The sequence below is a fragment of the Jaculus jaculus genome, chromosome 3 (genome assembly GCF_020740685.1).
Source record: "Jaculus jaculus isolate mJacJac1 chromosome 3, mJacJac1.mat.Y.cur, whole genome shotgun sequence".
NCBI classification, from domain to species: domain Eukaryota; kingdom Metazoa; phylum Chordata; class Mammalia; order Rodentia; family Dipodidae; genus Jaculus; species Jaculus jaculus.
The window spans coordinates 184,186,169-184,213,717 of record NC_059104.1 but is presented as its reverse complement, the minus strand read 5'-3'; the positions used below and the strand labels follow the sequence as shown (position 1 = coordinate 184,213,717).

The following is a 27,549-nucleotide window of genomic DNA, read 5'->3' as shown; positions in this document are numbered from 1 at the left end:
CATCAAGCCATGCCTGCAGTGTCCTACTGCTAGAGGTTGGCTCCAGTTCTTGCTCCTGTGGGCTTGTGGGCTTTGGAAAGTGGCTAACAGCCCTTTTCTGCCCTTTCCAGTAGGACAAACAGCAGTGGGCAGGATGGGCTGGAGAGCGAGGTATGATCAGAGACAAGCCATCTCCCGCTAGAAGCAGCCTCTCGACTCCCGGTTCCTGTGTGGCTGGAACCTGGTTACTCATTTGCTCAGACTGTTTATTGCCCCTTGTGCATTTCTGAGCAGCTCTGCTGTACCCTGTCCAAGGACAGGCAATCATGGGTGGGGTGGGATGACTAAGACCGGGAAGAGCCCCTCCCCACTGGGGATTTGCTGCTTACTCATTCATTCATTCATCCATGGATTCATACATTCACTCATGCATGCTTGTGATAAACACTGGCTGAGCTCCTAACGTACCCCAGGCAAGGAGTCTGAGCTCCAGGGAACAGAGCCCTGACCCCATTGAGAGCATACCTGGTGGGAACGACAGACGGCAACTATGGAAACCAACAGGGAAACAACACATGATACCACCGTCGCCCCCAGGTAGTGATGAATGCTAGAACAGTAAAGTGGGTGAGAGGATATAAGTAACAAGTGGTGCTCCATGTATGGCCACCAGGAAGATGTCTCTAGAGAGCTGGCATTTGTACAGACACTTGGAAGAAGGGAGGAGCTAGCAGGCGTGCGTGGAGGAGCCCAGGACGCAGGCAGGAGCATGTGCAAAGGCCCTGGGGCAAGCATGTGCCCGCTGTGTTTACAGTAGCAATGGGGACCGAGTGAGAGGAGTGGCAGGTGGGTAGTGGTGGGAAGGGGGGTCGTAGGTGGTCAAGACTGTGAGTTTTCTTTTTAAGCATTTTAAGAGAAGCCAGCGAGGAGATGGCGTGGGCAGCGGGGGACTGACTGGTTTACGTGTCAGTGGGATTTCCCCTGGTGTAGAGGACAGAGCCAGCCAGGAGCAGAACTCTAACCCGCAGGCTGAGGTGCTGGGCAGGCCTGAGAGAAGACCTTGGATGAGGGCAAGGTGGGTCAGAATCGGGGGCTTTTTAGAGCGGAGCACACGGGCTTTGCCGTGGGTTGGCTGAGTGTGGAGGAAACTTGGGGTGTGTCATGTGCTGGTGGAGGAGGAGCAGGTCAGCTGGGACAGAACAGGAAGTGGTGACCAGAGTCCATTTGGAGTGTCTGAAGTTTGAGGTCCCATAGACCTTCCGGTGGAGAGGAGTGTGGGCGACTGGAGGTGAGCCCTTGGGATAGTTACTGAGTCTGGGGAGGAGGCGGGGGAGGAACAGCAGGTGAGATAGGAGGCCAGGTGTGCATGCTGGGCAAGTGAGCCACACCCTCAGCCCCCACCTGTCACCTTTCAGTGTTGGTTTATTTATTTAGTTAGGATTTTTGTTTTATTTTGTGCATCCCAGGTTATATGTGCAGCTAAGGATGACTCAATTCACGATCCTCCAGCCTCTACCTCCCAAGTGTTTGGAATGGCTGGCCCCTTTTTAATTTTTATTTTGATATAGTGTCTCACCAACTTGCCCAGGCTGGCCTTGAACTCATTCTGTGGCCTGCACAGGTTTTGAACTTTCAGTCCTCCTACCTCAGCCTCCCAAGTAGCTGGAACTACGGGCCCCCATCACCAGACCTCTATAGAAAAGATGAAAGCTATAAACTATGTCCAGGCCTTGGAGGCAGTGAAGGTCCCACGAGTATATTTTTAACCCCAGAGTCACTGAATTGTACATGTTGAATTTCTGCACCCTTTTATAAGTCTATACCTCAATCAAATATCTTTAAAAGAAAAGAAAATATGGAACATGTGATCGTTTGAATGTATGTCCCCCAATTGACTCAATGTTTTTATTAAAAAGCTTCTCTCAGGCTAGAGAGATGGCTTAGCTATTAAGGCACTTACCTGTGAAGCCTAAGGACTCATGTTCTACTCTCCAGATCCCACCTAAGCCAGATGCACAAAGGTGAGGCAAGAGCAAGGCCACACATGCTGTGTAGGTGGCGCAAGTATATGGAGTGTATATTCGATTACAGTGGCTGAGGCCCTGGCATGCTAATTCTCTCTCTCTCTTACTCTCTCTAAAATAAAATAAATAAATAAAAAAGCTTGTCTCCAGCTGCCTGGCTGGAGGAGGTGCCATGGGGGTGTGAACCTGGGGTCCAGTCCTAAGGGATTACCAGGGGCAGGTCTGAATTCCAGCCTAAGGTATGCAGAACGAGGTCTGCCTGCGTCCCGGCTGTTTGGCTGTGGATCTTGCTCTGGCTTGTGGGGCCAGCTTGTGGCTGGAAGTCTCTGCTTGGGTCTGTGAAGAGGGCCAGCTTCTTCAGCCATCATTGGTCCGTTCCCTGGACCTGTACGCTTCAAGTTTCCTCCTTTCTCCTGTAAACTGTGTGTGGTTTAGAAGTTCATCCCAACAGCATGAAGCTGACCACAATATAGGATTAAAAAACAAAGTCAAATAGAGCTAGGCTTGACTGGAATGCCCACTGTGTGGAAAGAAAGCTGGGTCTTTTTACCCCAATGCTGAGACTATACATATTGTATCCACTTTTTCATGCTTAGTTTTCACATTCTTATTACTAGTGTTTTAAAAAAGACTTATGTGTGTGTGTGTGAGGAGAGAAACAGAGAGAGAGAGAGAGAGAGAGAGAGAGAGAGAGAGGGAGAGAACCGGCACGCCAGGGCCTGTAGACACTGCAGTCAAACTCCAGATTCGTGTGTCACCTTATGGGCATGTGTCACCTTGCTTGCTTGTGTCACCTTGTGCATCTGGCTGACGCGGGATCTGGAGAGGTGAAAACATGGGCTTCGCAGACAAGCGCCTTAACCACTAAGCCACTCACCAGCCCTATTATTGCTAATCTCTATTGGTTTTTTTTTTTTTTTTTTTTGGAAATAGGTTCTCATATAGCCTAGGCTGGCCTCACCTCACTATGGAGCTGAGGATGACCTCGAACTTCTGATCCTCCTACTTGTACCTCCCAAGTGCTGGGGTTACAGGCTACACCCCCATGCCAGGTGCCTCGTGTAACCAGGCAAGACTCTACCAACTGAGCTACAGCCCCAGACTTCCCTCATCTTATTTAACAAACATATAAGACTGATTCCTTTCTCAGCATGATTGTAAGCTTGTCACAGTCATTAACTCACTGAACTAATGATTTCAGCGACTCATTAAATTAATTAAAACAAATTCATCATACATGGAAATATTAAGTCCTTTTTAAAAAAATATTTTATTATTTATTTATTTATTTGAGAGAGATACAGAAATAGGCAGGTAGACCAAGAGAGAGAATGGGCACACCTGGGCCTCCAGCCACTGCAAACAAACTCCAGATCGTGTACTCCTTTGTGCATCTGGCTTATGTGGGTCCTGGGGAGTTGAACCTGGGTCCTTTGGCTTTGCAGGCAAGCACCTTAACTGCTAAGCCATCTCTCCAGCCCTTAAGTCCTTTTCTAAAATATATATATATTTATTCATTCATTCATTTTTTTTTTCCAAGGTGTCTAGCCCAGGCTCACTATGTAGCCTCAAGGTGGCCTTGAACTCACAGAGATCCACCTACCTCTGCCTCCCAAGTGCTGGGATCAAAGGCATACACCACCAAGCCCAGCTTTATTCATTCATTTTTTAAGTATTTTATTCATTCATCAGAGACAGAGACAGAAAAAAAATGGGTGTGCCAGGGCCTCTAGCCTTTGCAAACAAACTCGATGCATACACCACCATGTGCATCTGGTTCATGTCGGTTCTGGGGGAATCGAATCTGGGTCCTTAGGCTTCGAAGGCAAGCACCTTAACCACTAAGCCATCTCTCCAGCCCAATTCATTTTTTAAAAGAGATGATACGCTCATTTTACAGAGAGCAAACTAAGTCCCAGTCCAGGGAGGAGGTTGCTGGCCCTGCAAACTCTACACTTACACTCAAGCTTGCGCCCAGGGTTCACATCCCATACAGCTTGAGTGGTTCCGGGACAGATGTGGGGACAAAGCCCTGTGTGCAGAGACAGGGCAGGGGTGACGAAAGGTGTGCCCAAGAAGGGAGACATTGGAGGCAGAGTCCACACATAGGAAAGGCGGTACATGTCGCCACTGCTACCCTAAGCTCACAGCAACCAGATCCTCAGCCATCAGGACCCAAGGAGCCTGCAGGGAAGGGCCAGGCTGCCTAACAGCAGGGTCAGTGGGAAGAACAAGGGATCAGGACTTACTTACTTCCTCTCATAATGCTCATCCCCTGCTTGTGTCCCCAGTGGCTGAACGCAGCAGGGAGCCAGAAGGCATGGGAGGCCCTCCTCCCAAAGGCCCCTGGGACACATGTCTGGAGCCTGATTCAAGTGTTTTACAAGCCACCTGTTTAATCCCCACAGGGGCCCATAGAGGGTGTGCCCAGTGGGTCATGCAGAATTTCTTTGCTTCTCACTCTCTTTCCATGCACACATGAGGGGAAGTTTCACAAGCTAGACCCTGTGAATGTCTCGCGTGGCTCCGCAGAAGGGCCTGTGCCCATGGGCACAAATCAGGAGACGAGGCTGAAACAGCCTCAAAGCCAAACCCAGATTTTACCCACAGTGTTTCGGGCAAGTGTCTGAGCAAGGAGAGGTGCCCCCTCCAGCCACGCAGCCCAGAGCCCAGTGCCAGTGTCACCAGAGGCCATCAGCACTGGGGGAGATGGGATGAGGGAGCTGTCGAGCCCCCCAACAGTTCCTTTGGCACAGTGACCTCCTTCAGGGGCTCTGTACCTTCCCTCAAGAGGGAACCCAGAAAAGGCAGAAGAAAGAAGACCACCATCTCGCACATACGAGGTGCTCAGTACATGCGTATTGGGCAGATGCGTACAAAAGAGGTCTACGGTAAGCGGATACCGAATGGCGGGTGAAACTTCAGAGCCCGCAGGCGTAGGCTGGAGTCTCAGCTCTACCACTCCTCTGTTTCCCGCTCTGTAAAACGAAGCTAGCACTATCCACCTCTAGGTTGTCAGGCGATTCGAGCGTTTCCTCAGACCGGGCACACAGTCAGTGACAGAGTGTAGCTCGAACCAGCACATCGCGTCCACCTAGCCAGGCAGCAGTAGCTTCCCCAGTAGGGCCTGTGACCTCCGCAGTCACAGGAATTCCCTCCTGCGGGCAGGCCTCACGTCCAGTCAGAAAGTGCTTGGCTACCCCACTATTACACCAGCCGGCACATCTTTCCTGGCCAATTGGTAGTGTTGCATCCAGAGTCCTCAGCTGAGGGAGGCTTGATGGTGATCTCCCCCAGTACCTGCTTCCAGCCCAGAGTCTCATGCATGGGAAGTTAGCCCTCTACCACTGAGCTACCTCAAGGCCCCCAAAAGCTTCTAGTAAGAGTGCAGGGGAGGGGCTGGAGAGGTGGCTCAATGGTTCAGGCACTTGCCTACAAAACCTAATGACCTGGGTTCAATTCCCCAGTACCTACATAAAGCCAGATGCACAAAGTGGTGCATGTGTCTGGAGTTCGTTTGCAGCCCATTCTCTCTCAGACTCTCTCTCTCTCTTTCTCCTTGCAAATAAATGAATGAGAAAATATTTGTTAAAAACATGCAGAGGAGAAAGGTGAGGATGTGATATATTTCAAAGGCCAAGGGTTGGGTTTTGAGCCCTGAGGGTGCCTTGTGAGCATTTCTTCTGCAACACCTAAATCGCCATTTGGTGGGCATATGCAGTGGCAAGAGTGCATTGGTTTGGAGTCTAATCTACGTTCAAATCTTAGCTCTGCTTATATCAGCTCTGGGGCCTTGACCCACCGCTGTGACCTTTCTTAGGAGTGGTGTGGGAGGTGGTGTGGGAAGTGGTGTGGGAGGTGGGCCTCCCAGGGCTGGTGTCCTTCTGTCCTCACGGCTCCTCCCAGCTGGAGGGTGTGGGCAGATCAGGAGGCAGGGGACTACTTCATCCAACACTTATTTATTGAGCACTTATTATGTAGAATGTTGGGCATGGGAAATGCAAACAGACCTTCACCTTCCCTTCCTGGGATTTTTCCATCCCCAGAGGTGAAACGGTTCCAAACAAAAGCAGACCTGAAGTTAGGAGCTGCTAGGAGGATTGGAAGTGCTCCGGAGGTCGGAGTAGGTTGCTTAGTGGACGAGCGGGGAAGGCCTCTGCGGGCATGAAGCATTGCACGTGCAGGGAGGGGTCACGCAGCTGGGCCTGGACACTGGAGGGGGAGGGGAAGGAAGGTCCTGGAGGCCTCCCCACTTTCCCAGCATCCACCTCTCCCTGATCAGTCTTGGACTGAAGAGAGAATTGGGAATATAAACCCTTAGAGGTTCATACTCAGTTGTTTCAAAGAAACGGCAGAATCTGGAACTCATCGCTCCCTAACTCCCCTGGGGGGGGGGTGCCAATGAAACAGCTCCTGAACTTGACCTGGGAGGCCCAGCTATTGACGTCAGCAAAGTTGAAATGATGTAACCTGACCGTCCCCCTGTGGGGACGTGCAAGGATCTGGGGAAGGGGAAGGAGTGGCCAGGAGGCTGACCAGTGGACAGAACTCAGGGTCAGCACAGTTTAGGCCAGGCTGGGCTGGAATGCCCCAGCACAGGTGCTTCTGGTGGGAGCGATGTGCTATGTCAGCGAGTGGCCCAAATCCTTCCTGAGGGCATTTATCCAGCACTACAGCTGCCATCAGGTGAGGCTGCGGACTTCTTCTGGACACAAATGACACAGGCAGGCAGCTGGTGGCGGTGACACTGATAGTGTCACTGTGCAGACATGTATGTGTGTGTTCCCCATGTCACCCTGCCCGGGGATGAGCAACTCCTGAGCTATTTATTGTAAGGTGCTGTGTAAAGGTCTGATATATCGGGGACCCTGGCCCCTGGCTTCCCTCCTCTCTTCCCACACTCAGCCTTGGGAGCTCTTGGGGACATTCTGCTGTGTGGCCTGTCCTCCTGGGGTCTGCCGTGGGCATGCTGGATGTACAGGGCCCAGAGCTATAATTCTACCCTTTGGCTTTGCAGGTGGATTTCCTGATTGAAAACGATGCTGAGAAGGACTATGTCTACGATGTGCTGCGGATGTACCACCAGTAAGTGCGCGGGGCTGGGCTCGGGCAGCCCTCCACTGCCGTGCCTCTGTGCTCCAAGCACCCTGGGGCTCCCGAGACACAGCAGCTGATGTTCTCAGTCGCAGCACCTGCTCACACCAACACACCATGCCTGGCTCCGGGCTGGGACCAGGGGTGCACTGTGCACCAGGCAGACTGACCCCTGCTCACAGCGTGTTCACAGTCACACGAGGAAGTAGCGGAGAAGCCCCATCAGGTCCCCGAGAGCCCAGTTGTTCAGCCAGAACAGGAAGGCGGCTGTCCCAAGCCACTAGTCAGCTCTCCGTCTGGGACCCAGTTGCTCCTGATACACTCAGTTTGCACTTACCAGCTCTGCTGTTTGCAGGGTCTGGCTTGAGTAAGATGAGCTGTCTGTCCTGAAGCAACTCACGGTCTGGTTCTGGGGTGATGGACAGACCCTGCAAACACCAAGAGCTCTAGTGTAAGTTACAGTTAAAAGTAAAAAAAAAAAAAAAAAAAAAAAGAGCTGCTAAGGGAAGTTAAAGCAGGATTGGGTAGAAAGGAGTTTTCGCTTCTAAACGGGAGGCGCTGGGAAAGCTGGAGCTGGCTGTGATAAAGAAAGAGGACTTTAGCTGGGCAGGACGGCGCCTTTCATCCCAGCACTCGGAAGGCAGAGGTAGGAGGATCATGAGTTCTAGGCCACCCTGAGGCCACAGAGTGAATTTCAGGTCAGCCTGAGCTAGAGTGAGACCCTACCTCTAAAAACCAAAAAAAAAAAAAAAAAAAAAAAAGAAGAAGAAGAAGAAGAAGACTTTGACAGGGAACTATGAAGGAAGGGCATGATGCCAGGGCAAGGGCTCAGCATTGGCAAAAGTGCAAAGGCGTGGGACAAGGGTGTGAGTGGGGAAGGTCAAGTAGTCTACAGGGCAGGACTTGACATATACAGAGCGCCTGCACAGCCACAAGGCCGGAGAGGTCCCATGAAGACAGGTCATGGAAGGCCCTGGGCCTGCCAAGGAGCATAGACTGTGTGTGTCCTCTGGGAAGCAGGGAGCCATGAAAAGGGTTCGAGGGACTGGGAAAGTGACTCAGCATTAAAAGGAAAGCTTGTTTGCAAAGCCTCCAAGCCTGAGTTCAATTCCGTGGAACCCACATAAAGCCAGACACAAAGTGGGGTTTGCATCTGGAATTCATTTGCAGAGGCAAGAGACCCTGGCACACTCTCATACACTGGGCATACAGACATAAGACATATGTCTTTTCTGTAGAGGACTCACACAGAAAAGGTTAGAGTGAGCAGCTCAGGAGGCGGCTGGAGATGCCAGGGGCCTGGGTGATGTGGAGGGCTATGGAAGGTATCACAAGGCAGTGTGTAGAGCTCAGCAGCTGATCAAGGTGGAGTATCAGAGAAGGGGAAAGAGGGCTTGGGGCGACGGCTTAGTGAGGACTGAGTCTGGGTTCCCAGCGCCCACGTGAAAGGCAGGTGCACACCTGCAATTCCAGCACTGGGGAAGCAAAGACAGGAGGACCATTCGGCCTGGGGGCTACCTAGTCCAGCAGGGCCAGCGAGCTTCAGGCTGGATGAGAGACACTGTCACAAAGCATACAGAGAAGGTGACAGAGGAAGATAATCCAACATAGGCTTCTGGCCTTCGCCCATTCACACACGTGCATGCACACATGTACACATGCACACATACCCCCCCCACACACACAGAGCAGGGGAGGGCTTAACGACAGCCCATGCAGAGGTTTCCAGTCTGAAAAACCCCTGGACTTCACAACTAGGCAGACCTGAACTTAAAATCCTGCCTTGATTCCACCTGCAAAGTGGGTCATCACCCCCTAAAGTTCACTTTCCTGTGACACTTACAGGAGAGAACAAAGCTCTTATGAGCAAGCTGGCCTAGAACTAGGCCCTGATCTCTGACCTCTTCAGGCCAGCTCTGCACGTCTAGATCCAGGGGTGGGACACAGGTCACAGCCTGAGTGACAGTCACTCTACTATTCCTCCTCCCCTCCCTCCCAGGACCATGGACGTGGCCGTGCTCGTGGGGGACCTGAAGCTGGTCATCAATGAGCCTGGCCGCCTGCCACTGTTTGATGCCATCCGGCCCCTGATCCCATTAAAGCACCAGGTGGAGTACGACCAGCTGACGCCCCGGCGCTCCAGGTGAGGGAGCCACCATCTGGGGGTGGGGGATCCCCAGGATGGATGGAGCCCCTCACTAGCGGAGAGGGGCAGTGCTGGCAGTCAGACCTGAACGGGGCCATCATTAATCCTCCCCACACCACGACAGGAAGCTGAAGGAGGTGCGATTGGACCGTCTGCACCCAGAAGGCCTGGGCCTCAGCGTGCGTGGCGGCCTCGAGTTTGGCTGTGGGCTCTTCATCTCCCACCTCATCAAAGGCGGCCAGGCCGACAGTGTTGGACTTCAGGTGAGCAGGCAGAGCGGAGGGGAGGGAGCCAGGACTTCAGACGCCCTGCCACCCCTTCATCTGCTAGGCTGGGTGGCACAGTGTGGGCACCTGCTTTCCTGAGTCTGGGGGGAAGGAAGAGGCTACTTGGTGCTCTGGAAGGTGTTGGAAGGAATTCAGGATGCAGGCAATCTGTGTGTGTGTGTGTGTGTGTGTGTGTGTGTGTGTGTGTGTGTGTGTGTCTAGGGCTCAAACCCAGGATCTCACACATACCAGACGAGCACTGTACCACTGAGCTGGATCCCCAGCTCTTACCTGTTTTCTTGAGTCAGGCTAGGACTCCCCCCCCCCAGCTGCTACTTCCTCTTGGCTGCTGCCCCTCCCCCCATGTCCCTACTTCCCGAGGGCAGGGTGGTAGCCAGGCACCCAAAGCTGTGTACCCATCACCTTTTAGCAACAGGGATAAAGACACTCAACACAAGTGATGCTGAGGGTGGAGGCTGTCACTAGACCACCCAGTTCAGATCTTGCTGTCCCTTTCCTGTGCCTTTCTTGTCCTTGCTGTAAGATGGACATAGTAATCCTTGACTTCCTGTGTGACTTGAGAGCTCTGACAAGGTGGTGGGATACAGACAGGGAAGGATACATGCGACTTTGGTGGAATGACTTGAGCCTGGACCTCAGTTTCCCTGTCTGTAAAAGGAGATGATGATAAAGCCACCTGCTTCACCAGGTTGTATGAGGAGCAAGTGAATGAAATGAGAACGTGCTTGTACTGTGCTCGGCGCTCCGGTGCCGTGACATTAATTCAGCAGAGCAGGGGAGATCCAGTGAGCAGCCACGGAGTCCCGGGCCACAGGCTCATGTCAATCCTCACTGCACATTGGATGAATCAGCTTCATTTATAGAGTTCACAGACGCTCTGACCATCGAGTGGCAGAGGCAGGCCTTGAACCTGAGTCTTCTGGTGCCAAGCCAGCGTTTTCTTGTCAGCACCCCACGTAGTTCACCTCTGGCTCGTCCCCACCCATGTCTGAGCAGAGCGAGGGGCACCTCCAGGTCTCGCTCCTCTCACAACCAGGAGCTGTTTTTTTGTCTTTTCAGGTGAAAGAGCTTCCAGAGTGTCTTTTATCAACATCCCCATCAAGGGCCCAGCCAGGGGGCGTGGGGGGCTCGGGGGAGCACTAATGGTGTGAGGGACACCAAGGAGTAGGGGTGGTGACAGCGAGCTGACAGACATGGCTTTGTTCTCAGTCCCTCTCTCAGGGCTCCCTGTGGCGTCTGAAATTTCAGCCCCTTCATTGTTCCCTTCCTCTGTGGCACATTTTCCAGCCCAGAAGCACAGCCCGAGAAGCTCACATAATGAGCTCCCCTCTTGGCGTCAGCCAGGGCCCTCTTTTTCTTTTTCTTTTCCTTTTTTTCCAGGGCCAGCTCTCCAGTGTTTCTTCTCAGCGGTGCCTGATGACTGAGAGCTTGAGTGAGGGTGCTTTAATGAAAGCCCGACTTCTGCCCTCCCAGCTGCTTCTCCGGCTCACAAATCACCCCCCTTTCTTAGGTGGATGGGCTCATCTCTCCTTTGTCCCCCTGCCCCTCAAATCATCGTGCCACTGTGGTCCCCACACAAAGGCCCTTTTGCAGTGTTCCATGCAGAGCAAGGGGGAGCGGGAAGATGATCCTGGGAATTATTGTGACCGGGTCCTGCGCAAATTCCCCTCAGAAACAGGACAGGGAACTCCACTCAGAGGAGCTGGGAACCTGCCTATATCCACTGACCTGCCTAGGGCTCAGGTTTCTCATACCCAAGGCCAGCAGAGGGAAGATTCTGGAAGGCAAGGGAAGGTTTAGGTGCAGATACAGCTTGCCGTGGCTGAAGACCCTCTGCTGGTTGACTTAGGAGGCTGAGTGCTGCTGGCATAAGGGCTGGGCCTTGTCCAGGTGCTCCATTCTCCTGATGCCCGCCCCCTCCTGGAACTTCAGTTTACTTTAGTTTTTTTTTAATGTTTTTTGTTTATTTTTATTTATTTATTTGAGAACGACAGACAGAGAGAGAAAGAGGCAGATAGAGAGACAGAGAGAGATTGAGCGCACCAGGGCCTCGAGCCACTGCAAACAAACTCCAGATGCATGCACCCCCTTGTGCATCTGGCTAACGTGGGTCCTGGGGAATCGAGCCTTGAACCGGGGTCCTTAGGCTTCACAGGCAAGTGCTTAACCGCTAAGCCATCTCTCCAGCCCTAGTTGTTGTTATTATTATTATTATTATTATTATTTTAGAGAGAGAGAATTGGCACAACAGGGCCTCAGCCACTGAAATCAAACTCCAGATGCTTGCGCCACCTCGTGGGCATGTGCAACCTTACGCTTGCCTCACCTTTGTGCATCTGGCTTATGTGGCATCTGGAGAGTTGAACATAGGTCCTTAGGCTTCACAGGAAGCACCTTAACTGCTAAGCCATCTCTCCAGCCTCACTTTAGGTTGTTTTTTTTTTTTTAATTTTGCCGGGCGTGGTGGCACACATCTTTAATCCCAGCACTCAGGAGGCAGAGGTAGGAGGATCGCTGAGAGTTCAAGGCCACCCTGAGACTACATAGTGAATTCCGGGTCAGCCTGAGCCAGAGTGAGACCCTACCTCCAAAAACAAAACAAAACAAAATTTTATTGATTGATATTTTAAATTTTTATTTATTGATTTATTAATTTATTAGGCAGAGAGAGAGAGAATGGGCATGCCATGGCCTCTAGCCACTGCAAACAACAAACTCCAGATGCGTACAACCCTTTGTGCATCTGGCTAATGTGGGTCCTGGGGAGTCAAGCCTCTAACCAGGGTCCTTAGACTTCACAGGCAAGAGCTTAACCACTAAGCCATCTCTCCAGCCCTTAAAAAAAAAATCTATTTATTTGAGAGAGAGAAAGAGGGAGAGAGAATGGGCACTCCAGGGCCTCTAGCTGCTGCAAACAAACTCCAGATATATGCCCCACCTTATGCATCTGGCTTACATGGATTCTAGGGAATCAAACCTGGGTTCTTTGGCTTTGCAGGCAATCTCCTTAACCTCTGAACCATCTTTCCAGCCCCCTAAGTTTTTCCCAAGGCTCTTCTGTCTTAGTCTGTGTTCTCTAGCTTCTGCACGGGGCAGCCTGCGCTATTCAGCTTGCTGCACACTGTATTATGTAATGGTTCCTGTGCCTTTCTTGTCCTCGCTGTAAGATGGACATAGTAATCCCTGACTTCCTGTGCGACCTGAGAGCTCTGACAAGGTGGTTCCCACAGACAGGGAAGGATACAGGGGGCTGCAGCCACATGAGGCATTAAGTCCTTCTTTCTGCTTCCAGACACCAAGAGCCAACACTTGTCTGTCGTGGAGACCTGACTACAAACCCCAGCAGCCCTGCTGGCTCACTGGGTGTCCTTGGGCAGGTCACTTCACCTCTCTGATTCACAGAGACACAAGTTCCCATGCTTGAGCTGTGAAACAGGTTCAAAGAATTAGCCACCTGTTATGAGAGAGAAAGAAAGAGAGAGAGAGAATGGGCTTGCCAGGACCTCCAGCCACTGCAAACAAACACCAAGCACATGTGCCCCCTTGTGCATGTAGCTTACATGGGTCTTGGGGAATTGAACTGGGGTCCTTTTGGCTTTGCAGGCAAACACCTTAACCACTAAGCCATCTCTTCAGCCACACCTGTTATTCTTGAATTTAGTGTCCTCAGAAGCCTAGAGGGTTTTTTGGGGAGCTCCTCCCTGTCACACATCTTTAAGGCCTGGCCATTCTTGTCAGAATGCTAAGATGGGATCTAGGTCCTGGGGGAGGCAAGGAGGCCTTCCTGGCAGTTTGAGAGGTGAGTATAGGAATGCTGTAGGCTGGAGCTGGCCTAGAAGCCACGTGTCCCTAGAGTCAGGCACCCGGCCTCCAGTTCCTGCTTAGCAGCTATTGCATATATAACCTTGGACAAGGCGTCCCCTGGTTGCAAGTTTCAAATAATGTAGATGTCAGTGGATCCTTGAAGACCTAGATTCAGGGCCTGAGTGCCGGGAGGAGGCTGCAGCCATGGCCAGCAGGGGGCAGTCTCCCCACAGTGTGCACGGAGGGCGGGCTCCGGGCCTCCCTCATGATAGCAGCAATTGTTTCCTTGCACACACACGTTTGCCTCATTCTCACAGCACCGCAGCGTTTCCCATTTTACAGAGAGGGTAATGGGCTGAGAGTTCAAGAGACTTGCCACAGATCATGCAACTACTAAGAATTAAAGCAGGGGTTCAAACCCAGAACATGGGGTACCAAAGCACTGTGCTCACTCACTGCTCATGGCTTGCCCCCAAAACCGGGATTCCGGAGTCAGTTGAAGTTCGCAGGGTTTCTATCAAATAGAAGAAGAGAGAGAGAGAGAGAGAGAGAGAGAGAGAGAGAGCGAGCGCTTGTGGTGTGAGTTGAGGTCAGATATCACAGGTCCCCACCCCGGGTCAGTTACAGTGTGGCAGTAATTAAGAGAGAGGACTCTGCTTCTGGACACGGGGAGGGACAAAGGACAGGCAGGGATGCTTAGAGCAGGGCAGAGAGTCACCCTTGGTACAAATTCAAGGACTTAAGGATCCCCGAGGGGAAACAAGGTGAGGGGACCAGGTCCTGACTCTTACTTCAGCTCTGCCGTGCAGCACTGTGAGTCTAGCGCTGGCCTCATCTTGGAGGCACTGCTTGCCCGGGGTCCGTCCACTGGTGGCGCGGGGCTTGGCTGTGACAGTAGGAGATCACAGATGAGTGCTCGCTCTGTGGCCTGGCCCCTTCTGGGCAGGCCGGGAGAACCTAACGGTGGCCCTGTCCCTCTGTGTGACACTCCCCGGTTCATGTGTGTTCCTTCTCTCTGTGGCCAAGGTAGGGGACGAGATCGTCCGCATCAATGGCTATTCCATCTCCTCTTGCACCCATGAGGAGGTCATCAACCTGATCCGCACCAAGAAGACGGTGTCCATCAAAGTGAGACGTGAGTGAGGCCCTAGGGGCTTGGGGCTCAAAGACAGAAGGTGGGTGCGGGCCAGCCCTGAGCACAGAGAAGCCATCCTAACCTGGTGTCTTCTCCCACAGACATCGGCCTGATCCCCGTGAAGAAGTAAGCAGGACCCTTCTCTGTGTCTCTCCTTCCCCCTGGGCCCAGGGTCCTAGAATCAGCCTGGAGTCGGACTCCCCCATTCCCCAGCCAGCACTGCTCCAAGGCCAGGGGAAGCCAAGGCCACAGATATAGCAGATATGGTCTTGGGGTCCAGTCCTTCAAACACTCTGACAACCCCCTTCTGTGTCCCCTTCCCCCAGCTCTCCTGATGAGCCCCTCAAATGGCAGTATGTGGATCAGTTTGTGTCGGAATCTGGGGTAAGGGGCTGGGGCCACCTGTGATGGAACAGATGGAGTATGGGCAACTGTCCTTAAAGGAGGGATGGCTCTGGAGTGTGTGTGTCCTTCAGGGCTTCACCAAGATCCCCAGCATGCATGTGGAGTGGTAGACCCTCAGATCCACACCCCAGAGACACTTGGGGTCCTTTAACTGAAGGTCTCAAGCTTTAAGAGGCAGCTTCCATGCAAGTGGACACCTAGTAACCTGTTTCTGTCACTCCTTCAGGGCGTGCGGGGCAGTCTGGGCTCCCCTGGGAGTCGAGCAACCAGGGAGAAGAAGGTCTTCATCAGCCTGGTGGGCTCCCGGGGCCTAGGCTGCAGGTGGGTGGCAGGCGCGCCTGGGGCTCAGCCATGGCTCGTAGACCCAGACAGACCCTCACGGCTCTCCCTGTCTTCACTGTTGCTCCGGAGGACATTATCCAGCTACTCATCTGTTATAGTTCCCTTGTCTTTGACAACAACAACAATTCAAAGTCACTCCTAGCTGGGCATGGTGGCGCACGCCTTTAATCCTAGCACTCGGGAGGCAGAGGTAGGAGGATCGCCGTGAGTTCAAGGCCACCCTGAGATGACAGAGTTAATTCCAGATCAGCCTAGACCAGAGTGAGACCCTATCTTGAAAAACCAAAAAAAAGAAAAAGGGTCACTCCTTTTTGGGAGATACAGCCTAATAACTATTCATCACCCAGATGAATTAAGGTGACCAGGACTCTGATGGAGAGTCATCATGAGCCAGGCATGACAAATACATTTCCTACGTGTGCTATTTCTAATCAGTTAATAATGGTTGCCTGGGCCACTATTCTGTGAAAGGTTCTAAGTGTATCTGGACGGGGAAGAATGCGGTAATGGATTAGTGATGTCTGCACAGATCCAGAAGGGGGGGGTAGCAGCACTGGGCACTCCTTGCTGTAGAGAGACACTTGTGGAGCACTGGGAACACTGGGACAACTAGCTTAACCTTGGGCTGGAATAAGGGATCTAGTGAAAATCTTGTAATCAAAAGGGATGAAAAGGAAAGTTTTACAAAAGAAAGAAGGGCTGGAAAGATGGCTTAGTGGTTAAGCGCTTGCCTGTGAAGCCTAAGGACCCCAGTTCGAGGCTCAATTCCCCAGGTCCCACGTTAGCCAGATGCACAAGGGGGCACATGCACCTGGAGCTCATTTGCAGTGGCTGGAGGCCCTGGCGTGCCCATTCTCTCTCTCTCTCTCTCTATCTGCCTCTTTCTCTCTCTGTCTGTCGCTCTCAAATAAATACATAAAAACAAGCAAAAAAATTTTAAAAGGAAAGAAATAGCCGGGCGTGGTGGTGCACTCCTTTAAGCATTGAGGAGGCAGAGGTAGGAGGATCACTGTGAGTTCGAGGGCAGCCTGACACTACATAGTGAATTATTCCAGGTCTGCCTGGTCTAGAGCAAGACCCTACCTCGAAAGCAAAGAGGAAAGAAATGCATGCATGGGGCACTGGATGAGGGCCCGGAGGGGGGTCACAACTAGTTTTCTATGGCGGGTGTCCAGGAGAGCAGTGGAAGTTGAGCTGGAAGGGAGACGGGGCAGAGGGCCTTGGGTCCTGAGCGTGTGGCACCCAGGCAGAGGGCGGCAGGCAGAGAGCACTGAACATGAGCAGTGGGCAAGCAGCAATGGGGCCTTGCCCACATCCCCGCCTCCACAGCATCTCCAGCGGCCCCGTGCAGAAGCCCGGCATCTTCGTCAGCCACGTGAAGCCCGGCTCCCTGTCTTCCGAGGTGGGGCTGGAGGTGAGCTCGGGGCCGAGGCCGGGCGGGGGTCGGGGTGCTCGTGCCCCGGAGGAGGACGTGCCCTTCCACACAGCTTTCTGGCCAGCACTGGCCGCTGGCTCCCACGCAGTTCCCAATGGGAGCCTTTGCAGAGAGGTGGCCTTGCACACCCTCGACAGTCTCCTCCAGCTTTGGGAGTAATCAGAGTCTTAAAGTCTGTGCTTGCCTGTATTTGTTCTAAGCCTACATAACCATAAGGACTGGACACTAGGACGATCCCCAACTTAGAGGCTGGGTGAATTCTCCAAGGCTGTGTAGCTAGAGTGGCTGGGCTGGGCTTCAAACCTAGGTGGTCTGATGTCAGAGCTGGAGTTCAGTCTTTTTGTTTTGTTTTGTTTTAAACAGGTTCCTCACCTGTAAGATGCTAGAACCTTCCTTCTAGGGTTCTTGTGTCAGTGAACAGAGTTCTTGAAAGAATGCCTTATAAACCTTCTCAAAGCATCACAATAGATCGAAGCGGGTTTGCAGGGAGCCCTTCCTGCATATGACAGTGTAAGGACAGCTCAACACACTGACCCTTCCCCATTCCTCCATCAGACAGGGGACCAGATTGTCGAAGTCAATGGCATCGACTTCTCCAACCTGGACCACAAGGAGGTGAGATGTGGGACACTTCCCCTACAACCCTTATGGGCCTTTGCATAAGCCTTCACATAGCCAACACCATGGTGTCTGAGCCTTTCCGTGCTTGGGCCTCACTTTAGGCCCCAGCTGACTGTCCCCCGTCCCCACAGGCCGTGAACATACTGAAGAGTAGCCGCAGCCTGACCATCTCCATCATGGCTGGAGCTGTAAGTCCAGAATGAGGTGGTGGCCTCCCTGATCACTAATCTCTAGTCCCAGTAGCTCTGAGCCCGGGTCTCTGACTCACCCGCTCAAGGGCCAAGGAGTCTCCGGCCCTGAACTCTGACAGCAGAGGAAAAGCGTTTCAGCCCAGCAAAAAATGGGGGTCAGAGAGTGCCTGACACTGAGGGAAGAAGACTGAGAAACAGCAGCCCAAGTCTATGACCATGAATGCCCTGGTTCTTCAAGAACTGAATCCTTCCCTTTCCTCCCCTCCCCTCCCCTTCCCTTCTTCCATTCCCTTCCTTCCCTTCCTTCCTTCCCTTCCTTCCTTCCCTTCCCTTCCCTTCCTTCCTTCCCTTCCCTTCCCTTCCTTCCCTTCCCTTCCTTCCCTTCCTTCCTTCCCTTCCCTTCCCTTCCCTTCCCTTCTTTCCTTCCCTTCCCTTCCCTTTCCTTCCCTACCTTCCTTCCTTCCTCCCTTCCCTTCCCTTCCCTTCCCTTCCCTTCCCTTCCCTTCCTTCCTTCCTTCCTTCCTTCCTTCCTTCCTTCCTTCCTTCCTTCCTTCCTTCCTTCCTTCCTCCCTTCCCTTCCCTTCCCTTCCCTTCCCTTCCCTTCCCTTCCTTCCCTACCTTCCTTCTTTCCTCCCTTCCCTTCCCTTCCCTTCCCCTTCCTTCCTTCCTTCCCTACCTTCCTTCCTTCCTCCCTTCCCTTCCCTTCCCCTTCCTTCCTTCCTTCCTCCCCTCCCCGCCCCTCCCCTCCCCTCCCCTCCCCTCCCCTCCCTTCCCCTCCCTTCCCCTCCCTTCCTCTCCCTTCCCTTCCCCTCCCTTCCCCTCCCTTCCCTTCCCTTCCCAAGGGTCGGGAGCTCTTCATGACGGACCGAGAGCGGCTGGAGGAGGTGCGGCAGCGTGAGCTGCAGAGGCAGGAGCTACTGATGCAGAAGCGGCTGGCCATGGAGTCCAACAAGATCCTCCAGGAGCAACAGGAGATGGAGCGCCAGTGAGTGGCCAGCTGTGACCCCCCCACACACACCCAGGCCATGCTTCTATACCACATCGCTTCCCTGCTGCCCGCTTGCCCTGGTCCAGCTGTGTCTTTATCCCGAGGCCTAGCCTCACACCAGGCACATTCAGTGGCAGGTCACGGTGTCCTCCCCTGTCACGATTACACCACTTGGTTTCTCATTCCTCACTGGGGAGAGCCCTGGGATCCAGGCCCCGGGACAACACAAAGTAAGGCTCTTACCTGGCATAGTTGGCATGTTGAGCGTCTGTCATGATGCTGTACCGGAGCCTTCCTTGTGTTGCTTAATTCAGTCCCCACCATAGCCCTGAGAGGTCGAGCGGTGGTGTGGTCATTTGTGTCCAGGGTCGCGCACGGCCAGGCTGGCGTACACATTCAGCTGGAGCCTGGCATTCCCCACAGAGCCGCCCTCCTGAGTTGATAAGTCCCCAGCCCATGTGGTTGGCACAGTGGACTGAGAACCAGTGAAGTAAGCGATTCATCAATGAAAACTCCTGTTAAGATACAAATGGCTGGGCATCCATGAGGACCTGAGTTCAGATCCCCAGTGCCCACATAAAAGCTGGGCACGGAGGCGCCTGCCTGTAATCCCAGCAGAGGGGAGGCAGAGCAGGAGAATTTCTAGTCTAGCCCAATCAGTGAGCTGTAGGTCCGTGGAGAGACCCTGTCTCAAAGAATAAGATGGAGAACAATCGAGGAAGACACTGGATGTCATCCTCTGGCCTCTACACACCACACACACAACACATGAGACCACGCATGCACAACACATACACACGCAGATACATTCTGGGCCCTTAACATGTAGAACAGGAAAGCGAGAGCATGTCTTCATGACAGATTTAACCTGCAGAGGCATAACTGGTTAGCAGCCCCTGCTTTGCACGGGAGTCTGGGTCCTCCTTAGAGAGGACTCTCAGTCCAGGCCGGCCTGCCCTAAGTCACCTCACCCAGGAGTTTGGAGGGGGTTACGTGAAGCACGGCCCTCATGTGCACCTGCCACCTGTGCCCGCGGCACAGAGTCTGACCAGCATTACCAGGTGGAGCCATTCAAGAGCACAGGGTCCAGACTGTGGTGGGATAGTTTCCCCAGCCCGCAATGCCGATGCTGGCATCCTTGGAAGGATCTCTGGAGAAAATATTAGAAATTTCTCCCGCATCAGGAACAAGGAAGGGTTCACTCTCCTTGCATGGGCTCACCCAGGCCAATCTATCTTTGTATTTTAGAAGGAGAAAAGAAATTGCCCAGAAGGCAGCTGAGGAAGATGAGAGATACCGGAAGGAGATGGAGCAGTGAGTACCTTGAGTGCAGCCTGCGTGTGCATGTCTGCAGGCCGTGAGCCCACTTTCCCCTTGGAACCTCCTCTCTCCCTCACATCCCCGCCTCTCTCAGTCAGTCTGTCTTTTATTTTAATGTCATCATCTTTTCCTCCTCTATGATGGTCTTGTGTAGGTAGTGTCAGGCACTGTGAGGTCATGGATATCCAGGTCATTTTGTATCTGGGGAGCATGCTGTAAGGAGTCCTGCCCTTCCTTTGGTCTTACACTCTTTCTTTCACCTGCAATGGACCCTGAGCCTTGGAAGGTGTGATAGAGATGTTTCAGTGCTGAGCACTCCTCTGTCACTTCTCAGCACCATGGTGCCTTCTGAGTCATCCCAAGGTCATTAGCAGTTAATTTCTTGCTCCTGGGACAAGCACCTCACCAGAAGTGGCTCAGGGAGAGGAAAGGTTGATGCCAGGCCTACAGCTCTGGTCAGAAGCCTCATCACGGTGTGGCAGAGCAGGGCTGGGCTGTCCCGTCTGCCATGGCACTGGGAGGGAGCAGCAAGAGCAGGCCAGCCTGGCACGGCTCTTCAGCCGAGACACAGTGAGGCCCATTCCAAGCGAACGCCTCCTCCAGCAGGGCTCCTCTGCCCAAGAGCTGCCGCCTGAGGAGCCAAGTATTCGCAGCACTCGAGCTCACGGGGGACAGTGCACTCAGGCTGCCACGCGGCCACAGTGTTAGGCGTTCTCCTCTCCACGGGGTCTAAGTGAGGGTCTCGCGGCCTTCCTTTGGTCTGGCGTGTTTGCTGAGTTCTCAGGCTTGGTTTTCCTGGTGCAATTTTAACATGTCCATATGTTCCCAATCTACGCCGATATGTTCATAGATAAAACCCTTTTGCTTTTAGGAGTAAGCTATTAATGTGTGTTTCACAGCGGGTGCTGGGCAGGTGGTGGTGTTGGCATAGGCAGCGGGGATGCAGTCATCCTGCCTCTGAAGTTTGCACTCAAAATGAAGCCAAGTGTTGCTTCGTACAATGGAGTCGCCCAGGCCATGGCGCAGCCTGAAAGCGCCAGTTCCCCACAGTCTGAAGTGGCTGAGAGCAGGGCACAGCCACAGTGGCCCTGCGTGTGCTCTCGGAGTGTGGCAGCCAGGGCACCCTGCAGACTGAGCTCTGAAGTCCCTCTACCCACAGCCCTTCCTTCATCCTAGCTCAGCCTCGTGTAAGGGCCACCGGTGCCAGGCTCCCGTCCTGTCGAACTGTGTGGACACTTGGCTCAAAGCTGTAGCTGCACGGCTGGTCCTTCTGCCCGCGGCCTCTCCCCAGGCTGATCAGAGCTCCCCCCAGTAGTGGCAGATGGGCCTGCAAAGGTTCTAACTCCAACCCAAGATGTTGGGGTGTCTAATTTCAGGATCATAGAGGAGGAAGAGAAGTATAAGAAGCAGTGGGAAGAAGACTGGGGATCAAAAGAACAGCTCATCTTGCCAAAAAGCGTCACTGCCGAGGTGCACCCGGCACCGCTTCGCAAGCCCAAGTGTACGTATTACGGAGCGTGGAGGGGTCCTTCCAGGCCCCGGGGCTAAGAGAGCTAGATAGAAACGGGGGCTCCCTTCACTCCCTCGCACCTCCCTGGGTGCACAGAACAGAGATTTTTGGGCTACGTTTCATTCAGGGCGGGGCAGCACGTGTCAGAGGCCTCTGCCAGGGCCCATTGGGGTGGGAGGGATCTGTCTGCTTTCCTTGTGAGTGGGTCTGCTCCCAGCAGCTCTCAGGCTGCACCCCACAACACAGACGTAGCTGTTGAGGAGGGAACCCAGGGTTGAGCAAATGTGGAACTGTCTCACAGGATGGCCACCTTAGCCAGCAGCAATGAAGAGGACAGAGCTCGGGTGGTCCAGGGTTGATGGCAGCTGGGTAAAGAACTGGGCAAAGTCCCCTATCACCTACATTCCTGCATGCGAGCAGCTGTCCTGCCACTCTGGGGACAAAGGCAGGGAGAGTGCTTTGAGACTCCTCCAGGCACCAAGGGGTGTCTGCACCATGCTAGGACCTCGGCTCTGCCCCGCCCCCACACACTCTGGTCTCTGTTTAGTGGGTCCTGTATTTTCACCTCCACTTTCAGTCTAGGCCTCCGCCAGCTGCCCTCCATCCACCTGCTCTCAACCCTAACTTCCAGGGTGTCTCTACAAGAGAGGTGCTTCCCACCAGGGCAGAAAGTGGGTCTCTATCTCAGAATCTCGTCGGCTGGGGGCTTTGCTGACACTGTGAGGCCATGCCTAGCACAAGTCCCAGATTCCCTGGGTCCTCACTGCCCCTCCCAGCTCATTCCATTTGTAATTGATATGGGCAGGTTCTTCTCATTCTGGTTGTCTGAACCTCCAGGTGGAAGTGACTCGGGACCCCAAAATCAAGGTCCCCCATTGTGATAGCTCTGTCCTGATTGAGGACTCTACCTGCACCCTACCTAAAGAGACATCACCTTGTCAACACGACAGCAAAGGTTCAGAGCCTTTGGACCCTTCCATTTCACCCTTCCCCGGTGCAGAGCAGATGGCTCCCAACACATGCCTTTCTGGCAGCGGGCGCCGTGTCATCGCACAGTCCTCTCTGGACGACAGAACAGCTCCCGGCAACCTCTACCTGACAGTCAGTATATGGGTATGGCACCAGCTATAGTCCCAGTGAATAATACGTATTTTAGACAGGAGGTAATTTGTTCTTCCAAGTGAAACAGGAGCTTCAGAGAGAGAGAGAGAGAGAGAAATCGATTTTAATTGCTTCTCCTGAAAGTAATGTGAGCCAGTGTAGTAACTTCCTAGAAACTGGCTCCATAGTAAGCCATCCCTCTCAGGAATTATGGAAAACAAAAGCCCTTTCTCCAGCTAGGTACTTATTTAGTGCTTTTTAACCAAATTGAGTTTCTGGAATAAAAGGAACAAGATTTTTGCCTTTGCTCAGGATCCACATATTCTACGGCCAAACTCTAAGGACTGGATTGATGGCCCGAGTCCTCTGCCACGTGGGGCAGCGGCCACAGCTGCATTTCTGCAGCACAGGCAGTTTAGCTCCCTTTCAGATGAGTGTGGAGACACAGCAGAGCCTCTGGTTCCGCTCGGCCCTGACTCTGTCCACACTCTCCTGGGGACCTTGCTCCCGCCAGCTCCCCCGGCCCACAACCAGCCATCCTTCCACTCCGGGCCTCACTCAGCCAACAGGTTGCACCTTTACCTGGGCTTTCTTGGTGCCTGCCAGAGGCCTGCGTGGAATTTTGGAACACCCGGGAAAGAGCCCAAAGCACCTGGCTTGGGACAGGAAGCCACCAGCCAGAGCACGTCGGTGGGGCTAACTGCCCCCCTTACCCCAGTTCCCGGATATTCTGACAAGTGCTTCAGCCTACCTAGCCGTGGCTGGCCATCAGTACCCCAACATTCGCCCAGCCTCCAGAGCTAGAATATGATGCCACAGAGCCCCCTGAAACCCTCTTCTTTAGCGGCAGGGCAGAGCAGGGCAGTGATGTGGGGGGTTCTTTGTTTGGACCCCAGAGCTGGGAGATGAGTTTAAGAGCTCTCCAGCTTAAACTCGCTCGTCAGCAGGTGCCTTCACTGTGCTCTGGGGGCTCAGAGAGGCCCGCATCCAGGTTTAAGTCATGAATGGACAGTTTACTGTCCTCCCCTCATGATGTCAAATGCCCATTTTGAAGCCAGGCATGGTGGCGCATGCCTTTAATCCCAGCACTCGGGAGGCAGAGGTAGGAGGATCACCGTGAGTTTGAGGCCACCCTGAGAATACATAGTGAATTCCAGGTCATCCTGGACTAGAGCAAGACCCTACCTCGAAAAACAAACAAAGAAAGAAAGAAAGAAAGAAAGAAAGAAAGAAAGAAAGAAAGAAAGAAAGAAAGAAAGAAAGAGAGAAAGGAAGGAAGGAAGGCCCATTTTGCTAACTACCTGTGCCCCACGTGCTTTTGGGGTCGGCCCACCTCCTCAGGACTCCTGGCCTTCCTGTGCTGCCCACACAGCTCAGACGCTCCCTAAGCGATTCAAGCCCAAGACATGGGTGGAGATAAGGAGGAGACGCCCTGTTGTCCCACAGCAGGCCCTGTGTTTGAACAAGTGTAGCGCCCATATGCCCAGCCCCCTCAGCTTGGTCTTATGGCGCAGTCCTTACTGTCAGCCCACGTGACCGGTGGAGACAGTAAGGCTGCCCAGGTTGAAAGCACCACACGTACTGGGTCCTGCAGAGAAGCCTAGCTGGAGGCTCTTGAACTCCGATCCCACCGTTCCCTGGAGCCAACTGGTGATGGTGCCCAGGTTCCTGAACAGCCCGTCTGGATCTCTTGGTCAGCCACGTTCTCTTGGTTTACCAGCCTGTCCCTCTTTCCCCCGGGGTAGATGATCAGGGAGTGGAGGCCGAGCTCGAGCCCACAGACCACCCGGATGGAGGCCCGAAGGAACAGGGACGGCAGGTTGGCACCCCGCTTTGCTCCTTGGCTTGGCTGCCCTGCTCGCTCTGCCCATGTCCTCCTGAAGCAGTGCAGATCCCAGCTCCATGAGGGCACTCGGGGTGAGGACCCCCACTGGAGTCTGAGGATGCCCCAGGCCCAAGCACTGTGAACAGAACCTTAGGGACAGGATTCGTGGCCAGGCTGAAAAATCAGTGGGCATGTGTGCCGGTACAGCCAAACCGCTGGCTCGTGTATCTAAATGTTGCCCAGCTGGGTCCTCCCACTGCTGCTCTGGCCTCACCAGGACTCCCTTGACCGTACCCACATCTAGCCATCAGGCCTCAGTGCCTGGCCCAGCTCCGAGAGCACAGCATGAGCAGTAATGGAGCCCCCCCCCCCACCCTGGGAGCTCAGGACTTTGCTGTCACGGGGGGTGGGGGGGAGAGAAAGGGGGCTGTGCCCTGTTTATCTGACCTGGCTGGACAATCACTTCCTGGAAGCACATCCACTGCCCACTGCTGCTGAGCTGGCCTTCCAGAGCCTTCCAGAGCAGCTGCCTTTGCCCATGTCAAAGGGGTTCATGGCCTGTGGCTTTGTCTGTAGATGCAATAGTTCCTGGCAGAGGCACCACCTGGCTCTTGTCTGCCACCACGTCTCAGGCAGAGGGACCGGGCCTAGGCTAAGTGAGGGCTTTTCCCTCTCTTAAGGGGGCCTTTTGGTTTTTGTTCTTAAGGGGGCCCTATCTATGAGTTAGAGAAATACATCCTTCCACAGGGAGGGCCTCATTAAATTTGTGGCATTGACTTCCAAAGCCAGTGTCCTGGGGAGAGACATTTGAGAGTGACCTGGGGACTGGGTCTCCTCTTGGGTGGCCTCAGGCCTGCTTTGCCCCAGGGGAGACCAGGTAAAGGGAGAGTTGGCCAGAGAGCATGGATTCAGTATTGTGTCTCACAGAGTCACTCTTCATCCAGCAGAGCCACACATTCTTGTGATCATGTATATGCAGGTGTTGTGGAAGCCAGACAACCTCGGGTGACATTCCTTCTCAGGTGCCACCCACTCTTTTTCAAAAGAAAATATTTTATTTATTGATTTATTTGAGAGAGAAAGAAGACACAGAGAAAGAGAATGGGCGCACCAGGGCTTCCAGCCACTGCAAACAAACTCCAGATGCACACGTACTCTTGTGCATCTGGCTTACGTGGGTTCTGGGGAATCGAACTGGTGTCCTTAGGCTTCACAGGCAAAAGCCTTGACTGCTAAGCCACTTCCCCAGCCCACCATCCACACTTTGAAAAGAATTTTTTTGGAGTCAAGGTCTCTCGTTGACCTAGAGTTCACCAGTTAGGTAAGACAGGCTGAGCAGTGACCCACAAGGATCTTCCTGTCGGTCTGCTTCCCCAGCACTGGGATTATAAGTGCATGCCACCATGCCCAGCTTTTGCAGGGGTTCTGGTGATCAACAGAAGGGCCTCATGCTTTGCAAGGCAAGCGCTTTAGCGACGGCTGTCTCCCCAGCTCCAAGCCAGGTGTTCTTAGGGGCCTGACTCCAGCCACTGCCCACAGACGGTCTCCCCTGCTAAGCTGTGCGTCTCACCATTTCTTCTCTGTCCTTGTAGCCTTTGGGTGGTTTTACCGTTATGATGGCAAATTCCCAACCATCCGGAAGGTAGGACAGGCCTGGGGAGGTGCTGTTTGCTGATGAGCTTGCTGTGGGCTGGGGTCTGCTCAAGTGCTTCTTTTCCTGTTCACTGTGAACAGTGCCACCGGCTTCCTTAACCCCAGGTGTCCCTGTCCCTCTGTCACTGCATGGCAAGGAGCCACTGCAGGGGCATCATGGGAGGGTGTCTGTGCGGGGAGCAGGCATGGCGTGGCGTGTGTCCAGGGCCACCCGGCACCAGCTTCGATGGGCTTGGGCAGGGACAGAACCAGGGGTCAGGTCCAGGAGCCAAGGCTAGACAAAGTGAAATGGGAGAGGCTGTACATGTCTCCGTGGCAGGTCACATGTCTGCATGGCAGGCCACATGTCTGCGTGGCGGGCCACATATCTGTGTGGCAGGCCACATGTCTGCGTGGCGGGTCACATGTCGGCGTGGCGGGCCACATGTCGGCGTGGCGGGCCACATGTCTGCGTGGCGGGTCACATGTCGGCGTGGTGGGTCACATGTCTGCGTGGCGGGTCACATGGCGTGGCGGGCCACATGTCGGCGTGGTGGGTCACATGTCGGCGTGGCGGGCCACATGTCGGCGTGGCGGGTCACATGTCGGCGTGGCGGGCCACATGTCTGCATGGCGGGTCACATGTTGGCATAGGAGGTCACCTGTCTGTGTGGCAGGTCACATGTCGGTGTGGCAGGTCACATGTCTGTGTGGCAGGTCACATGTCGGTGTGGCAGGTCACATGTCTGCATGGGAGGTAGCATGTCTGGGTGGTGGGTCACATGTCTGCGTGGCAGGTCACATGTCGGCGTGACAGGTCACATATCGGTGTGGCAGGTCACATGTTGGCATGGGAAGTCACATGTCTGAGTGGCGGGTCACATGTCAGCATGGAAGGTCACATGTTGGTGTGGCAGGTCACATGTTGGTGTGACAGGTCACATGTTGGCGTGGCAGGTCACATGTCGGCATGGCAGGTCACATGTCTGCATGGCGGGCCACATGTCTGCATGGCGGGTCACATGTCTGCATGGCGGGCCACATGTCTGCGTGGCGGGTCACATGTCTGCGTGGTGGGTCACATGTCGGCATGGCGGGTCACATGTCGGCGTGGCGGGCCACATGTCGGTGTGGCAGGTCACATGTCTGCGTGGTGGGTCACATGGCGTGGCGGGCCACATGTTGGTGTGGCAGGTCACATGTCTGCGTGGTGGGTCACATGGCGTGGCGGGCCACATGTTGGTGTGGCAGGTCACATGTTGGTGTGACAGGTCACATGTTGGCGTGGCAGGTCACATGTCGGCATGGCAGGCCACAACACTGGTCCTGCCAGATGCAGCGTCCGGTTGGGATGGGGAGCCATGTCGATCACAGCTCTGTCTTAGAACTGTCCCTGCCCATGGCCAGGACGCTGTATCTTTCTATTCTCTGGGACCCTTAATTTCTGTGTAAATCTTATTATACTATCTCCAGGCCCCATTAAAACGCCCTTGTATTTTGTCTTGCTAAATGTTATTGGCATTTGATTAGGAAAATGACAATGTTAATGTCTGTAGATTGGACATTTAAGATGGGTTGGCATTTAGAAGTGAGATTATCAGCACAAGTCTGAGTGAGCTAAACTGTATGAAATCACTCGTCCAGCTCCCCCTCTCCCTCCCTCCCTCCCTCCCCCCCCCCCTCTCTCTCTCTCTCTCTCTCTCTCTCTCG

General features: G+C 53.8%; 1 protein-coding gene across 3 annotated transcripts in view; it reads left to right on the top strand.

Moving 5' to 3' along the window:
- The window catches only part of Ush1c (USH1 protein network component harmonin), a 50,613-nt gene that overhangs the window by 2,265 nt on the left and 20,799 nt on the right, over positions 1-27,549 (top strand). For 2 of the 3 annotated variants that reach the window (XM_004650825.2, XM_012950267.2), the window contains exons 2-15: positions 7,021-7,088; positions 9,097-9,240; positions 9,368-9,506; positions 14,361-14,469; positions 14,571-14,595; positions 14,796-14,853; positions 15,101-15,195; positions 16,546-16,630; positions 17,207-17,266; positions 17,404-17,460; positions 18,306-18,448; positions 19,700-19,765; positions 21,148-21,272; positions 25,800-25,849. In XM_004650825.2, the coding sequence (XP_004650882.2) occupies positions 7,021-7,088; positions 9,097-9,240; positions 9,368-9,506; positions 14,361-14,469; positions 14,571-14,595; positions 14,796-14,853; positions 15,101-15,195; positions 16,546-16,630; positions 17,207-17,266; positions 17,404-17,460; positions 18,306-18,448; positions 19,700-19,765; positions 21,148-21,272; positions 25,800-25,849 (1,224 nt within the window). Of the gene's footprint in view, positions 1-7,020; positions 7,089-9,096; positions 9,241-9,367; positions 9,507-14,360; positions 14,470-14,570; positions 14,596-14,795; positions 14,854-15,100; positions 15,196-16,545; positions 16,631-17,206; positions 17,267-17,403; positions 17,461-18,305; positions 18,449-19,699; positions 19,766-21,147; positions 21,273-24,127; positions 24,202-25,799; positions 25,850-27,549 lie in introns of all 3 variants that reach the window. The other variant, XM_004650828.2, reaches the window with a different exon arrangement.